Below are 19,199 nucleotides of genomic sequence, written 5' to 3'. Positions count from 1 at the left end.
ATTGTTATGTTTAAGATGTGTTGACGGTAATGTGGAGATACCACTCGGAGATACCATGTAACGAAAAGCTTCACAAAAAAAATCTTAAATTATTATAATTATGTTGTGTTGAGAGAATATGGGAGAGAGACTTCAACTGACTGCAATTACAGAAAATTAAATGTAAAATGGAATTTGCTGAAAATTTCAGTCAAATTGATCCACCCTGAATCGAGTATTTAGGGATTGAATTTTGGGCCTAGTCTCAATCATCATTACTAAATTCGGTACGATAAAAAACATAGTCTCGATGATCCATTTTTTGATTTAATCAGAAGCAACAGACCGGGTTCTAATCCAGTAAATATCCCAGGCTAGCGATGCCACCGAGATGTGATTATGGTCTGGATAAGTTAATTAATGTCTAATAAATAATTTAGATAACATTTCGGTCCTAAAGAAAGACCTGCACTTAGCAGATTTAGCTCTTATATAATGTATGTTTAAGTTATACTTCCAAGTTCAGGGCAGACTCCTCTATCAAATACCACTGTTGAATAAATCAATTTGGGGGGGGGGGGGTACTATGGGTGGCGAACCCTGCCACACCCACCACTGGCGCAACTTAAGAATTCAGTTTCTGGGGTCTCCTATCCCAACCATACATCACTAGTATAGCATCCCAAACCTTCCCATGTTGAACAAAACCCACCTAGCTCCCGGACTAATAGCTATCCACAGCTTTTATCTTTGATCTATTGACCAATTAAAAATATCCGTGTTTACATTCTGATATTTAAATTTAATATAACCCAATAACGTTCAAACATAACATTTGGTAATCCTCAAATTTAAATCAATATTTTTCACGAACTATCTTTTTCAGACCACCCCCCTCCCCCCTCCCTCCCAGAACCTTGGTGTCCAGAGCAGAACATTTCTCCGCTGTTTTGTTTACCTGGACGAAACCTCCCTTTATTTACTGTTATCACAGTTATAGATGCGATGACTTTGCAAAACATTAATGATGAATATGCAATAATGTTATCTATTATACATATCTTTGTTGTCTATATCAGACAGAAAGATAATTCATGTACTAAAATACTACATACGTTTACTAGCCCTCAGTTAACTGGTGTAATATGCGTAGATTGTAATCTTATAGCCCTAGTCACCACAAAAGTATGATACACTGTACCGTTCACGGCACCCGTCTTGACAATTAGATAATTTGAGCAATAGTTGAAATAATCACCGAGCAATGGTCGCTTGACCGAATCACTAACCAAATTATTGAGTACATTTCAGCATAAGTATAAACAGCAATATCGTCGATTCAAAATGAATACATATAAAAGAAAAAGAAAAATGTGTAAGTAATGTTAACTCCTCAAATGGCTGCATGTATTCTAGAATGAGAAAACAGGCCGGTAACTTCTTATAAATAACGGAAGCACTGGTTTGGATCTGAATTTCAGAACACCAACAGCAACTGATTTTCTATTCTTGCATCACTTCCAGAATCTGCAAATAGCGTTTAGGGAGGGATGAACCATAGGAAAGATTTGAAATGTAAAATCTGTATACGCCGATATAGTCCTTTAATCGGGTGTCTGGACTACCAATAATAGGGAAGTGGTATCAGATTTTCTGATACCCATGTGACCTGGAGGTAAATCGTGCTGGAATAATCTTTAATGATGACATTATGAAGTATAGGGTTAATACATGCCGCAATTTATGGATTACAAGTTGTTTTCTCGGCTTTATCAAGCAAAGCATGACAACCACGTGTGTGTGTGTGTGAAATAGCTTTATTTAACTTCCGCTTACACCGAAGTGATATCGCCGACAATCACAGTTGTTGTTCTTGGTGTTTAACGTCCGCTTCCACGCGTAGATGTCTTTCCTGTGTGTCTTGGGAGGGGGAGTAAACCCACGATGTTGAAAAGGCGCCCCTGCCTCCAATTCACATACACTCACACCCGGGTTAGAAACCACGACCGCAAGACAGGTGACCGGCCAGCTAGAGCTCGAAGCGCGACACTCTAGCCCCCCCCCCACACACACACACACCCACACACCTGCAACCACAGTACAGTGAATATATAAATATACACACGATATGGAACAACGAAAACATTAATATACAACGAGAGCTCAAGAATCAATTAGAAACCATCAAAGGGGTTGTGAAGCCATAAGGGTTGAGTAGTAATAAACTTAAGAAACGTCGCCAGAAATAAGCTTTCAAATAACTTGTATTCCATATAATTAGTGTGCTATGTGTTACTAAATGCTACCCTTTTCAGAAATGGGTTATAATAGTATTTTCTCGAGATAATATTGCATAACAAATCAGACATCTGTATGAAATTAGATAGTAAACCTGTTGTTATTATTATCAAAGATAACAAATAATTACTTTAATAGTAAGTCACCGGGCTATGATTTTCCAGCCCGGTTCACACTCTTTCTTATCGGGGGACCCCCCCCCCCCCCCACACACACACCCACCACCCACACACCACAACCACACACCACAACCAGATAGGATATGCTCATTCTATTTGTGAGAGCGATGTCATCGTGGCATTCGTGTGTTTTTTGTTGGCACCTTATAGATTCGGCGGTGCTGTATTTCCGTTTTTGTGTTCAGAGTGGATTTTATTTTTGCAGATTTAATACAACGTAGAAAATAGAGAAAAATGTTGTGCGAGTTATCTTTCCCCACCTGTACCGGAACATTGCGTGTGCTTTAATCAGTTACTTTATAAAAACATAACAATATAATTAATTACTTTATACAACATAACATGGTAGTGTGTAGGATGCATTCTGTCAAACTGCTATAATGGCCTCTTGTTCCGAACAGACACAGCACATCTGTCTGTTGTTATGGGCGATAAATGCTCAAGTCCGGAAACAGTGCCCATTTGCAACGCTTATAATTGTGGCACGCATTAGGGGGCCTATAATGTATCATTATGTATCTGGAGCCAAATTCATATATGTCATTATTTTAATGGCGTACATGTACTCTAAAGATCATATTTGTCATTAATTTAATGGCGTACATGTACTCTAAAGGCCAGTCTAAGTGTTTTCTTGAACGACGATAGCATATCAACCGCAAAACATGTCAGGTCTTTGTTTTTAGTTTAGTGAATGTACACTGAACGCCGGGAAGGTGGAACATTGTTTCTGAACTATGACCGGTCTACTATTAAAGTCTTCAGAGACAAATCGTCAAAGATTTTCAGTAAATGTTTTTGTTATTTTTGGCTTAGGTACTTGTTATTTGGTTGGATAGATAGAAAAGAGCACTTACACTTTTGTGGAGATTTATTTTCTAAGGGCCACATACCTCTGGCTGCACATTTATAAAGGTCTACCATGTAATAACAACAAATTATTCTTTAATTTCCGTGACGCGTTTCAATTTAGGATAAAATAACAATACCATCCTGCTTACAGGAAGTTCTGTTTCCGGTCTCCGTTTTGTGGTCTATGGAAGGACGTGATGAAATTGTGTGATGTCCATTGATAATTTTCTTATTAATAATTACATTCCTTATATTAATCAATTTATATCATTATCGTATCATTGCTTAGATATCACATATCAAATATCATAACACTGTATTTAAATTGATATATAAAATTTTCCGAAACGAACAAATGTACCGAAACATGCTATTGAAATATGTGGATTATCTTCGAATGTTGCTGAAGATTTCACAATTTAAAGAAAAAATCATCTAGCGAAAACAAATCATGTCGCTGCTGCTATAAATCAAACGTTAACAAGCGGAATGACAATATATTTAGTTCAAAGTTCCAACACAAATTGTGTTGTAAATGGAAATGAAATGAAATGGGGTTTAACGTCCTACTGTTGTAAATGGGCTTACGTGGTGAACGTCTCTTTTACATTTATTAGTTTATTAAATCATCAGCTCAAACCAGGAAATAATATGTAGCTGTAAAATTTTATCAGGGCCATTTGCATTTTCTAAATGATCCATTGTATGTAATACATACAGATAAAAGTCATTGGTACTGCGACGATAACTCAGTTGTAACTTTTCAGAAACGAGTTTAAATAGGGAAGATAATCCTAACATAGCAAGAACGCGTGTTAACAAAAATTATGTAATATATATCATTATATACATTAAGTATCACCTCAGTTGAGATATTAATGGGAACATTGGTCAGTTTCTACTTTAAATTAACCAAAATTAAATAATAATTAAAATATGTACAAATATACACAGTGGCTGAGTTACTTACTAACAAATTAAAACCTTTTGGAATATTTAGTCGATACGATTTTGGGGCGTGTCTGTTAGGGGTAACCCACCGCACAAACTGTCTGGCATTGGTTATTCATGATTCCGGTGGTGGTACTGAACAACCCCAAAGCTGTTTTAGGTCGTACAGATTTCAGCTAATCTAGCCTAGCTGTGGTCTGGAAAGTAGATAACTCTTGTCAGGGATACTCCCCCACAACAAATGTATGGCAATTACATAGCTTTGTCAGGGGTACCCTACCACTAGAAGTGTTTGTGTAATACCTGAAGATGTACGTTACACCACTGTACGATTTTCATGAGGTACACTTTTGAGCTAATCTAGCCCAGTTGGGGGGCATGGCATTTTGGGCGTGGAATACCACACCCTCACTATGTTTAACTTCATTTTATTTGTCATGTTGTGCAAGTGAAAACAGATCCGTGGTAATGATACTGCACTGTCAATCCCTAGGTTTTGTTCGACATTATTGCGATTAGTGCTTTCATCGCATTGTTACACCATATCTTTAAACAGAACATAAACACGAGAAACTTTTATAAAAAAACGGGTTAAATTGTTATGTTTAAGATGTGTTGACGGTAATGTGGAGATACCACTCGGAGATACCATGTAACGAAAAGCTTCACAAAAAAAATCTTAAATTATTATAATTATGTTGTGTTGAGAGAATATGGGAGAGAGACTTCAACTGACTGCAATTACAGAAAATTAAATGTAAAATGGAATTTGCTGAAAATTTCAGTCAAATTGATCCACCCTGAATCGAGTATTTAGGGATTGAATTTTGGGCCTAGTCTCAATCATCATTACTAAATTCGGTACGATAAAAAACATAGTCTCGATGATCCATTTTTTGATTTAATCAGAAGCAACAGACCGGGTTCTAATCCAGTAAATATCCCAGGCTAGCGATGCCACCGAGATGTGATTATGGTCTGGATAAGTTAATTAATGTCTAATAAATAATTTAGATAACATTTCGGTCCTAAAGAAAGACCTGCACTTAGCAGATTTAGCTCTTATATAATGTATGTTTAAGTTATACTTCCAAGTTCAGGGCAGACTCCTCTATCAAATACCACTGTTGAATAAATCAATTTGGGGGGGGGGGGTACTATGGGTGGCGAACCCTGCCACACCCACCACTGGCGCAACTTAAGAATTCAGTTTCTGGGGTCTCCTATCCCAACCATACATCACTAGTATAGCATCCCAAACCTTCCCATGTTGAACAAAACCCACCTAGCTCCCGGACTAATAGCTATCCACAGCTTTTATCTTTTATCTGTAGCTATCATCAGATTGAGACCAGAATGATTGTTGTTTACATACGGGCACTGACAATGTAAAATGGTATGTTGATTAATGAATTTTGTTCTGGACTTTAATATCCAAGAAGCATTACTTTGTGTTACAATATAATGTTGACATTTGCAGGTTTGGGATTAGTGTCTAACACAATGGTATCACTGAATGTTAATAATGTATCCGCAGACGTTAGCTATTGATGGATTTCAATAGGGCTATAGTTTGTTATTATACATTACATCCTTAAAAAGGATATATGGTTTATCTGCATGTTCTTCCATAATATACAGGGTTTTTTTAATTTGTGTTCAATTACTAAATTCCACTAAAAGGGGTTATTACAAGTGGTTAGCCTAACATACTCTCTGATTTAACCAATTAACTAAACGTGAAAACGTGAAATATACGTTTTTTAACAAATAATCAACCCAAAAGATGAACTCCATCTCTGTATTCCGTCTTGGGATTTTCCAGCGTGGTTTCCCCTTCCCAGTGGTGTAGGACGGAAGGCCTAGTAAAGAACAGCGGCTAGTCATTCGCGTGCACGTAAAGGGATCCTTGGCAGGTGGAATTCGAAATAATAGTAGACCGTAACGTCACTGTCCAGGCAAAACGTATCCCATAGTACACAGCATGGCGTATGCCCGTCTTCATTGTCCCAGTAGGTGAAGAAAAGTAGGATGTTGCATAGTCACATGCATAGGCGTACGGGGAAATTTTTGACTGGGGGGGCGGTGGTGGTTGGTGCCCAAAAAATGTAGTTAGGTTCTTAGTATGTTACATAATAATAATAAATTCGCTGTTAAATTGGACACATTCAAGAACACAATATTTTTTATACAACTGTGTGCCCAAATTTTCCCAGCATTTGGTGCCCCCCAGCTCCTACGCCTATGCATACTTGTGTTGTTTTATTGGTAGTTCCAGGTCTCCAGTGTACCGGAGAATCTCATGTATCTGGATTTCATTAATATATTGCTCCTTTCTCAAATATAAAATTTCGAAAATGTTTGTTCGGGCTTTTCAAACAAGTTTATTAATATTTCGGAGTGCCCCTTTTTAAATTGTTGCTTCTAGAACCTTTTGTCGCATAGTGGTCCCATTTGCAGGTGGAGAATTAAATTGAAGCTGTACGTTTACCATCTTGGAATTATATGAACAGCAATTAGTCCATGCAACTAAAACAGCTTCAAGCTTAAACATTGATTGGGAGTAAATGAATTTGGAACTCTTAATACAGTTCACATTGACTTAAAGGGAACGATTTGATCAGTATTCATCGTCCCCCCCCCCGCCCCCCAACTCTCATTAAACATAGCTCTAGTTCAGTGATTCTCAACACGTGTGCCGCGAGATTTTGAACGGCACACTTAGGAAGATCTCGCGGCACACTGGTTGAGAATCACTGAAAGTTTCTCACTAAGGAGGCCAGCTATTTGACTGATGAAATTCAAAACACTGCAATAAAGTAAGTTCATAGCTGTGTTTTTCTTTAATTAGTTTGAGTCATTCTATGTGTCGATGAGTGACTAGTATGTGTCTACGGTTGTATACCGTCCATGGCTTGCCATGTTTTTATTTTGCAAAATTCAAATATTTTTATATGTATTTAGCCAGGTGTGCCGCCAATTTTTCATGTGTTCCAAGGCTAAAAAAGGTTCAGAACCACTGCTCTAGTTGAACATAGTTGGCGGATTAGAAATAATCTTTAAGGCAGCTAATTGATTATATAAAATCAACACGGATTAATTCGCGGGAATACACCTTTTTATGCAAGATCATTTTTTGACATTTATTCTAAACACTAATGGACTGCCTTAATTGAGAACAACTAAGCTAGGACATCATTTAATTGTTGGGACATAAATACCATGAACGGAACAATATGATTAATATGGCTTGAATAGAAGCCATTCATACGTCATATATTTATAATAGAAAACGAACAACGACAGCCTTGTATTCACTCCCGCAATATTAGTAGGTGATTTAGACGGAACTGTATAACCGTATAGCATTATACCACTTAAATACAATATTAATTATTATTGATGTCAAGGAAACAGAGTTCCGACATGTAATTTTCCAGGGTCATCTATGAAACATCTGCTTGTTTTAAAGTGTCTGCGCAATCATAATAGTAAGAAAACTGTTTCGGAGAAATTAGAGAATTGGTCTCGTGCAACTAATCCCGTTTTGGTTTATATGGTCTAAAATATCAAAAGCCAGTGCTCTGGGCCCATAGGGTAGTCGCGGTGGCTCAGTGAGTAAGACTTTGGCTCGCTTAACTGGAGGTCGCGTGTTCGATTTCCGGCGTATTGTAGAACGAAGGGTCTGGCAAAAGAAAACGTATAGTCGTTTGCATGGGACGGAAAACCGAGGTCACGTATACATATTGGCTTACACGTAAAAGAACCCTTGGTAGTTGTAATTCGAAATAAGAGTCGGCCGTAGCGCCGCTGTCTGGGGAAAATTCACCTCATAGCACACTAAGTGGCGTATACCCGTCTTCATTAGCCCAGTCGGAGCAGAACAGTAGGACGTTAAACGTCATTTCGTTTCAGTATCCAGCCCCATAGGGATCGTAATCAGTCTCGAATATTTAAAGAATGTTTTTATCGACAGTGCATGTTTTCCATGAACTTTACCACCATGCTTAATTATATTTTACACCATGTTTCATGTTGAGGTGGTCATATAATTGTATTGACCGCGCTGGAATTTTACGCAGACATTACAATCACTGGTACATCGATTTAGGGCCAACCTCATTTGTCATTTGCAATAATGTTATACATTGAGAATATCATGATTGAGGAGGAATTTGGTTTTATTAATTTGTATCTGAATTCAGAAACACTTAAATTTGTTGCGGGGCTGGTTATTCTATTACGACATATTATTATGATGCAGCGAAATCTTAAAAGGAAGCTACGGTTGGGAAATTCTCGAGAGCAAAATGCAGCTCCGGGAGACATCGACAACCAACCAATCGGCAAAATGTCTCTTAATAATGTAGAGAGAAAGACAATTGAACAATGGCCCTTTATTAATACCATCCCTTTTGTCATTCAAACGCGGTTTTAAACATGTAGTTAGAAGACTAAATATAGTACATCCTAGTCGGTATGATCTTCCCAGAAATGAAAATATGATACACAATTCATCTCACGTACGACTGTTAAGCATATTTGATGATCAAAAGAGTAGCTTATTTTACAGAGATTGTTTAGTAGAATCAAATTAGACAAATGACATGTAATTTTCATCTTTAGCATTATATTTCTTATTGCGTTATCTCTTTTAACCACGAGATAAAACCTGCGGCTGCCAGACAGGATACGCCCACATTTTGCCAGAGATGGATAGAGAACAAGCTAAAAATAGCGATTCTTCCTAAAATCAAGGGATAATTCAAAAAGTTACGATCCGATATGCGCGAATATCGACAGGAACCACGATCGTTTGGTTATAAACATGTATTTCAAGTTTCATCAAGATCGGATCAAAATTATAACTTCTAGAGGATCCACAACCTTGATATATCATATTTTTACACTATCAGCGTACGAGGGGCGGTCATTTTGTCCAGCAGTTTTAGTCCAATTTTCACGAAATTCAAACTTAAGCATCATTACAGTGTAACGGTGATATATTCAAACGGTTTTTTTTAAGTCGGATAATAATTGTGACCTCTAAGGGAACCACGAGCTAAAAACGCGATTTTTCGTACAATCAGGGTCTATAATTCAGGAAGTTATGATCCGATATGCGCAAATATCGAAAGGAACCAAGGACTTTGGGTTATAAACATGCATTTCAAGTTTCATCACAATCAGATGAAAATTGTGACCTCCCGTGTGTCCACAAGCTAAAAACGTGATTTTTCGTACAATCAGGGACTATAATCCATGAAGTTATCGTCCGATATATGCCAATATCGAAAGGAATCGAGATCTTTATGGCGATATACCTATATTTCAAGTTTCGTCAAAATCGGATAAAAATTATGACCTGTAGAGCGTCCACAAACAAATTGTGGACGGACAGACAGACGGACGGACAGGGGCGACGACAATATACGTCCACATTAAAATGTGAGCGTATAAAAATCTATAGACTTTGTTGCCAATAGGAACCGAGATCTTTGGGGGATAGACCTATATTTTATATTTCGACAAAATCAGATAAAAATTGTGACCTGTAGAGCTTCCAAAAACAAATTGTGGGCGGACGTCCGGCCGGACGGACGGGCGGACAGGGGCGGCGACAATATACGTCCACATGAAAATGTGGGCGTATAAAAAGTTTATAGATTACGAAATATAAAACTTATATACAATATGACATGCTGGTGGTTAGATGTGGTTAAGCGACAATGAATTAAATCATACTGGTCTACATAATTTACTCCTGTGATGGTTTTTATCTCACAGTTGAACGCGACAAGGTTTCTCCCCACTGCTAAAGACCAATACGCGCATGCAAATTATTGAAATACATGTAGAATTTAAAAATTACGATTGTCCCGAAATGACTGTAAATGTGGTTTATTCATTTATGTGTCATCTAAACTGAGAATAATTAACTTAGGATATATAGTTAACGATAATCTTTTGGAACATTTACAGTTATAGGCGTCACATTTTAAAAGAGCTGGAATATATATCACGATTAGCTCAGAAAGAATGTCGTAATACAGGAAATATCATACTGTACGAGGTCTAACGCGGCAGTATATCTTTCAATACACTTCTACGTTACGAACACGACTATTGGCCATTCTTGGTCGTGGAATTTTTATTTACTTCTCTGAAATTTCACGTCATGGTACGATTTGGTGCATTTGGATGCGATAAAGTCACGATTGTTCAGTTTCAGGCGAAATCGATCTTTCACGATGTGGTGCCCCGCTCAGATACGATCAGATATGTTCCGATATGATTGTCCCTATTGAGTCCCCGATCTGGTAGGTGCAGATACGTTCGGATACATTTCTATACGATCCTCAGGAACCGATGCGCTCTTTTGCGTTAGAATACGATAGCGGTCGCGAAGTCTTTCACGATTGGGATCGGGAGTGATCACGATTTGAGCAACGATTGGACCCCGACGGGTATATACAGTCCGACTGACCATGGACTTCATTGTTTCCTGAACTTCTACATTGATCGCAAGCATCTTAACAGAGCGTGGTGTTTGTATTGTCCAAGGCTGGTCTCGATCACCATGATTTGGGAGCACGATTAAATGCGATCTGTCGCGCTTTGTTACAATCCAATACGATCTGAAGCGATGATCACGATTGACAAATAATCGTGTTGATCGTAAAAAGTTTTTGAACCGTCCAAACGTTTCTGCTATCAACACGATTGCTACGATTGTCCTCAAGATATGCTAAGACCTGATAGGATCACCACGATTACTCCATGATTACAACCACGATTTCAATCGTAACGCGAAACATGATAATGGGAACCTAGCACTAAATGATACTTCAGACAGACTAATATTAAGTTCCATACCTTACAGCTATGGTGTTTAATTTAATTCTTCATTTTCTGATGTTACTAGGATACAAAGGAACAGTAATCGTGTTCGATTGTGGCGGTCACATTGATTTGAATTGTGTCGTCTACCCTGTCATTCGTTGTGGTTTGTGTTACAGTTTATTATTCCAAACCACCCGTTCCAATATTATTACTGCCTAGAATGGGATACTAATAACGGAATAAATCGGCCTATAAGGAGTTAAACGTTCGGTAAATTTATGACCTCCATCATATTGACATAAACGCCTACTTTCCAGAATATGCGTATCTTATGGTATGATGCGTATGTACATGTATTAGGCTCGGTTATTCATAATATCTTGAAATGTTGTTTTCTTTGTGTGGAGTTATCGCGACTGACCATGGATTTAAAGCTTCCGTGTGCGTGGTGGACCTATGTTTGCTGGGGTGGGGTGGAGTACTTTTAGTATTGTCACTGTCTAGACAATGTTGATTGTCTTTGATTTGCAGTAATTTGATAATGGACGGTGGATATATACCATTTCATTTAAGGATACGTAAGTCCTGAAAAGTAAGTACCTCGGTTGGGGAAAGGTGGGGTGAGGGGGTGTCCTTCACGTCAGTTGAATCTTGTCTTCATGGTCATAAATAGAAGTATGGGAATACGTGAATTAGAAAGGTTCGGCGTAATTGTTAGCTCAAGTCACGGCAAATCGATTTTTTGTTCCACATGGACAATAATAGGAAATGAATTAACGATAACTGATAAAGGAATATGGTGATAATTATTAACGCCATCATCAGAATAAACATTAAACTCATTCAGTTTCAATTTATTTCACATTTTCTACTGATTTATTTGTACTTGTACTCAATTTATATGGTCAAAAAGAACACTGGTGTCAGATTACTTAATTCTTCTAAATAATACAAAACCCTCGAAGTGTTAATTTGTCTGGTTCATAAGTAAATGAACCATTATTTTATGTCAAGAGACGTTGGTCATTACTGAATGATTCCACCCGATCCATGCAGTGAACAAGGACACATCAGGGGGTCCCGAATTCTCCAGGCTAGATTTTCCTTGTCGGTGAAATAAACGCACAGACGTTCGGGTAGATCAAAACACCGAGGACCCTTGCACGTAAATGAGCCCCTGACAGATGAAATTCGATGAAGAATCGACGAAAACATACACCCATCGCACATTAAGTATACCTGTCTTCGTTTTCCCGGTTGATGCAGACAAGTAGGACGTTAAACCACATTCGATTTCAATGTTTGTTTATTATAGGAACGTATTGACCAATCCAGGTGTATGTATTGTTGCTGCATTTTGCGGTGGATAGTATATTAAAGTGACCCTAGTATGGTTGTCTTATATAAACAGCGCGCGTATTCACTGACAGAACACCTTTTGTCAGCAGTGCCATTCGTGGCGTTGCGCCACACGAACAAACGGTACATCACTTGTTGTTAGAAGCACACATTAGGTGGGTGTTAGGTGGTAGAGTGGTCACGAAAGATCCCATTAGAGACAATAGCCCCAAAGCCCCATGCTTACCTTATGCTGTACTTATCTCTCAACAGACTGACTATTCTGGCAAGTTTATAAGGAACATTATTTGTCTACGACGTTAACCTCCCCCTCCATCACGAACGACACTTGTTTGTGACAAGGAGTAGGGTTGCCTGTCCAACTCGTGGGTTTTCTGCGGTCCTCCGACTGCAAAAGACTCATAGGCGCAAGCGAATTATTGAAATAAAATTGAACCATATGTTAGTCCCGAAATGACCTAGTTTGTGTCGAGTGGACGTTAAATAATCTCTCTCTCTCTCTCTCTCTCTCTCTCTCTCTCTCTCTCTCTCTGTAATATGATTTTAATAAAGAATGAAAATGTGTCGCTTGGAAAGGTGGGCGAATGTTTAAGTGCTCTGTGAAGACGATTTGTGTATTTATAGCTTTAAATATATATAATAGCCCGTAGAGACTTCGATTATATGTATATAATTGCGCTGCCCTTTACATTTGTTTAATACACTACCATACCAACAAATTAATCTTCTACAGCCAGTAGCATGTACAGAAATTACATATATAACACACGCAATTCTTATATCTGGGATAAGAAATTTCTAACAACAATGATTGTCCCTAAGCCATAGTTGGACATAATGTTAATAATGAAGACATTGTCTTCTAAAACATACACCAGTACAGCATGTAGCAATAAAACTGTCCCGGAACGCGAATAAATCTGGTGGTTGTTTTTTTTCAGTAGAGACATAAGACAATAAGATGGATATGGTGATAACATATTGGAACTATATTGATTCGGTATTTTGAGTAATACAATACGAAAAGCTGGCCTGTATGGAAACTGATGAAATTAACTAATGTGCTGTTACAATCTAATTAAAACAATGAGCCATATTTTAATCAAACTGATCCTGTTATTTTTCAGAATCTGTATCCAAACATAATGTGCAAAACCTAAGCTGTTTGCACGGGGACATACTCAAAAAAGCATATGTTTCGACTTTGCCATTTTCTTCCGGTGTAGGCCTACTGGTTAATACACAGTTTATTGATCTGGGCCCGGTTGTTCAAAGCTCCGTTAACTTATAACGACTCGTTAACATTGAGTTAACGGATCGCTATCTTTAACGGAGAGAATGTCTGTTGCGGGAAGCCCAGTTAACTTTATCATGTCGTTAACTCGCCGTTATTTTTAACGAAGGTGTTGGGCTCCGTTATCTGTTTAACGATGGCATTAGTCGGCTGTCAGTTGATGTATACCGCTAACAAAAATTGCTATAGAATTCCAGTGTAGTTTACTATAGAAGAATTCAATAGAACATTCTAGCGGGTTTCTATAGGATGAAATGCTATAGTATTCTACAGAATTGTGGGGGTCTATAGGAAATAACGGCCCTAATATTCTACAGTTTCTGTGGTGCAAATCTTATAATTTTTACGGATTTATGCTACATTTTCTATAGAGAAATACTATAGTATTCTATAGATTTTTTTCATAGTGGTTTCTGTAGTAAATTCTAAAGTTATCTTTTTGTCTTAAATCATGTTTTGTGAACGGGTTGCACTTTCTTCAGTTTCTTGTTAATACTAACTTCCATGAAGCTGTTATACATGTACATTGAATTTACAATTTTAAAATGCAGCCAATGACCAAACAGTCCGAAATTGACTTTCCACGATCCGTTACAATTTAATGGACCCTTAAAATAATTGTGTTTGGATCAACCCGCCCCTGGAAGCGTGTTGTCGAGTGATCAGACGCGTGCACTTTAGTGTGGTTTTATCTCGCCGATAAAATCTTTGTGCTGAAGTGAATTATTGAAATAAAGATGGATGTACGTAACAATGCACCGTATTTCCGAAATATTTTAATGAATATATCATCATAGGACCGGTGTCGTTTATGGAAGAGTCCATGATCCTCAATTATTTCACTTTTTTCATCATAAAAACAAAGCTTCCGGATTTTCACACAGGTTATAAAAAGGAGGATCATGTCTCTGCTGAAAGCTTTTTCTTTTAATACCCTAAAAATCCCAAAAGGAGCTTACGTTTTCCATAAATCGAACGAAATAACTAACTAAACAAATATTGCCCCATTCATAACGATTTCGAAAGCTGCCTTTCCTTTGAAGAATATAATCCTATCACTGGAATGTTTGTTTTTAATTATGAAATCGGTCACCACTATTGAAATTTATCGAGAAGTAATTGGCAATGGTTAATGGAAAGGCATCTTTTAATAATATTTTACTCTTTGGATTTTTGTATTGGGTATTATTGGGTCAAATCTGATATTTTCACGGGTGGATTTGCTTTAATCTGAGTTGTTGGTCACATTGATCGTTGAATATTGGTATTTACAGTGGTTAGTTTCTTGAATAAATTATATAAGCTAACTGTCTGCCCCTATAGGCGTCTTCAGATATTAATAATGTATACAAAATATTGAAATACATACATATATACATTCTTACAATACTAGATTTCCATGACAATGGATTATAAATGATATTAGGTAACGTACAAAAAAACGGTTAAAAGTATATAATACCTGTACATAAAATGACATTAATTTACATAGTCTTCCTGGTATATTTTAACAATAGCCAATACAGGAACAATGGGATGACATAAACGTTCATGACAATCTGACAATAGTACAATACAGAAGAGAAGATAAATGTCAATAGATCAGTTATGTAATTTGGCTATAAACTTAGCATTTATATCAATTTTATTCTCTAAAAAACCGATAATAGAAAAATAAAGAATTACATGATTTAAAATATCCTTATATAGTGTCGAAGTCAAAAGGTTAAAAACCTATTTTAAGATTTATTTAAATATTATTAGAATATTAACACGGTCGGAAGGGAGAAATTAAGCATTTAAGTCTGGTAAGAACCGGTCAATAAAGTATGTTTTCGTATTCCATCTCTTAATAGTTTTGTCAATTTTGACTTTATAAAAAGGAAAAAAAAATACTAAATTTAATATATATATATATATTAAACTATCCAAATGGTATACGACGATTTTCTTAAAATGTAATGGATTTCAACTTTTATCTTTTACAAGCATTCGATGTATTTTGTGGTTTTTTGTTTTTTGTTTTTTTTTTGATCAACACTCGTTTTACTAAGGATGAACACGCCACGGTGGCTTTGTGTGTATGAGGGTTGGATCCAAGTGTTGGCCGATTTTCCTATCTGGTTTCCGTGGGGATGACAATATTAAAGGGTCTAGTCGTTCGGATAGGACGAAAAGCAGTTGGGCCCCTCTGTACTTGTAGGTATGCACATAAAGAACCGATCGTTTGAATTTGATGATGAGTATTTGGAAAAGCCGCTGTGTGGACAAATTTTCCCTCATAGCACGCTGGATGGTGTATGCCCGTCTTCACAATCGCAGTTGGTACAGAACAGTAGGACGTTAAACCCCATTCATTTCACTTTTGTGAAGGAAGAGGACTTATAAAAGATCACAAGCAATCCACAAATCATGTTTGTGAAGCAACGACCGTGAGTTTTTTCAAAAATGTTCGGAGTTAAAGCGAGATCAAGCCTTCTATTGAAGATGCGCACACATTCACACCCAACGCTTCTCCTGATAGATTTATCCCTGTGCGTCTAGTCAGCAATGTCGTGCTGGGGTCCCCGAGGAAGGGTAGGTAGACCAACTTTAGGGCACTTTGAGGTAGGTAGGGGCAGGTATTTTTACTCTATGGTGTGAGCAGCCCCCGGACACATTTGGTTCTGGCATACCATAGCTTGACAAAGAACTTGGCGGCCTACGAGTAGATAAAACAAGCACCAAAAGTGACTGGTATTGAGTATTCCTTACAAAGGATACCTGCTATGTTTCATTCCATTATGTTCGCTAATGAGAGGGGAGTAGCAATTAGGAGTAAACTGACATAAGAACGAGAAGATGATCAAGATGTAGACACCGGCCGTGGTCTCTGTGTTAAAAAGTTTACTTTAAGCCTGGCCAAGAAAGTTAATGACGACAGAATGAATGTCAATAGGGTTCGTGGTAACGGTAAGATTTTTGGCCTTGAGTAGGCTCACAGCTAAAAACGTTCCCGTCGCCCGTGTTGCAATTTCCGATATTTTTTCATTTTCCTTAATTCATTTAGCGAAATAAATAAAACAAAGACTGTTTAACTGATTCTGAATACAGTAGTATGGATGTTTTATCTGGAAGTCATCATTGGATTTGGATTGGATGTTGGTTCCGAAATAAAAATCAAAGAAATATTAGTCTGCGTCGTTTGCTCCAGAATATTGTGCCAAACATTTCCGATTTCTTTTGTTTTTGGATTGATGAGGGCAGGGTAACTTGCCCACTCGCCCAGCACGCCTCTGCTAGTCAGGTGCTGTTCATGGAGGAAGTAAAAATATAATATCCACACGAGATGTCTAAATGGGTTTACGTATATATTAATGCTGATAGTGTTAAATGGCCTCGTTACATTAAATAATGTCAGTTATAATAGTGTAGGGCTACCAATCATTTTTGGGTCTGAGCATCATATTTCACGCAGTTTTATTCCTACATCCAACTTCCATGTATGTTAATAGTTATTTTCTGGGGTTTTTTGGTGGGGGGGGGGGGATTGGAAGCGCGTACGTGTTGACAATTCTATAATGATAGGTACTGGCCTCTCGACAAGAACGCCCCTGGTTGAATTTCCGGGAATTTTCAAGAGCGGTTTTCTCTTGTCATTGGAAATTTGTGGCGTGCAACTAAGATAAGCCTTGGCAGTAGGAAGAGTAGTCGGAAAGGCTGCTTTCCAGGCAAAATTCTCTATTGCAATGATATTTAACATAATATGTTATAGTCTCAAAATGACAGAAGTATTGTGTTAACGATGCTTTAAACCCCATTCCACTTATTTACATGTATATTGCCGCCACCTTCGAGTAGACGTTAAACCCTATTTCTCTCTCGTTGCTGGTCCAAATTCTAATTATTCCACAGATATACCATATAATATACCCGCCGCCTTCTAAATCGACTCGACCCCGCGTCTAATCATATTCAAATGAAATGTGACTAAAATATTTTTGATATTCAAGATGACGTCATGCTCTGTTCCCGGTTCACAGTACACTCGTATGTGTTAATACGGCTGGATAAAAAAACAGAGCATTTTATTATTATGTAGATGTCGAGACAAAAGTTGCTTATAACATAACAGTATTATAATTCTCAATAATTCTCAATAAATTCCATTAAACCTCCTTTTACTGGCTTTATCAAATGTATGAAAGATTATAAATAGTGCAGTGATGTGAATTATTTACTTCGCGTGACAAAATACAATTTTATTTAACATTGTCGCCAATATTACTTGCTTGCGACAGTTGAATTCAAACAGAGCCCCAAAGACGATAACAGAGTGGCGTAGGAGTAATATATAATTTGAACAATTCTCAGGTCATATAGTCATATAGTATTCATATAACTGGAATGATTGGATATGCAAACTTCCTAATGTGGCGAGAAATAGGCATACACTCTTTCGTGTTGGACACTCGTAATTGCTTAATTTGAACGATAATTTGATTTGGATTTCAAAAACCAAAATTACTTTGTACTAGGTAATCTCAAGACAACACATCCCCGCCAAATCACTGTTTAAGTATACAAATGTACAACAGAAACAATGAACTGAGAAATAATATCAATTGTTTCACTATTGTGTATTATTTAATGGTCAAGAGCGAGACATTAAGTAATATATTGATACTGCACGAGGCATTAGCCGAGTGTTGTTTCAATATATTACGCAATGTCTTTAGCTCGAGACCATTAAACGACTTAAAATATAGACACTATCCCGCACGCGCTTTTCAATGAAATACGTCACGCGAGTCCAATATTTCATCTAGTATAGATAATGTACGATTGGCAAGTTGCCCGTACATTATTAGAAATAATGGTACGCCAACATCAAAGGATGGCGTCACATCTGTATTTTAGAGATCAATAACATTCTACATCTATATTTTTGTGTGAAGTGAAGACAGTTTCGTTACTTGAAACAGTCTTATCTTTCATTTTGTTAATACATTTGTCATCCAGCGTTACACCTTGGATAACCAGAAATAACCAGAAACGTTTGTCTTGGAATTATTGATGAGATGATTTAAACGTAAGCTATAATGGGTCCTATGTGATAAAATGTTATTTTTTTCTTCCGTCATTTCAGGAAGTTGTAGTCTGTATTTTCCAAAGAAATCTTACAGAGTGTTGATAAATGGCAATTCCATGGCAGGAAGCACTATAACCCAGATTCGGGCTTTTAACCACGTTGATAAATCATGTGAGACGTCCACCATTTCATACTCAATAGCACCAGCCGACAATTTGGCGCCATCGAAGGCAATAACTGTCGACACAGATTCTGGTGAAATAAGACAAACAGTTCGTATTAACAATTATCAACTTAAAGGTAAGATAATGTCGGTATTAATGAGTGTCCTGTTAATAGTCATGTCGTCCAATATTTAAAAATATTTAATTCA

General features: G+C 37.3%; 1 protein-coding gene across 1 annotated transcript in view; it reads left to right on the top strand.

Annotated features, from left to right (window-relative positions):
- The window catches only part of LOC126811809 (proto-oncogene tyrosine-protein kinase receptor Ret), a 106,737-nt gene that overhangs the window by 12,445 nt on the left and 75,093 nt on the right, over positions 1 to 19,199 (top strand). Inside the window, exon 2 of the mRNA XM_056099175.1 lies at positions 18,884 to 19,126. Coding sequence (XP_055955150.1) covers positions 18,884 to 19,126 — 243 coding nt within the window. The remainder of the gene's footprint in view (positions 1 to 18,883; positions 19,127 to 19,199) is intronic.

This window comes from Patella vulgata, chromosome 2 (assembly GCF_932274485.2).
Source record: "Patella vulgata chromosome 2, xgPatVulg1.2, whole genome shotgun sequence".
NCBI lineage: Eukaryota > Metazoa > Mollusca > Gastropoda > Patellidae > Patella > Patella vulgata.
This window is presented reverse-complemented; position numbering and strand designations above follow the sequence as displayed.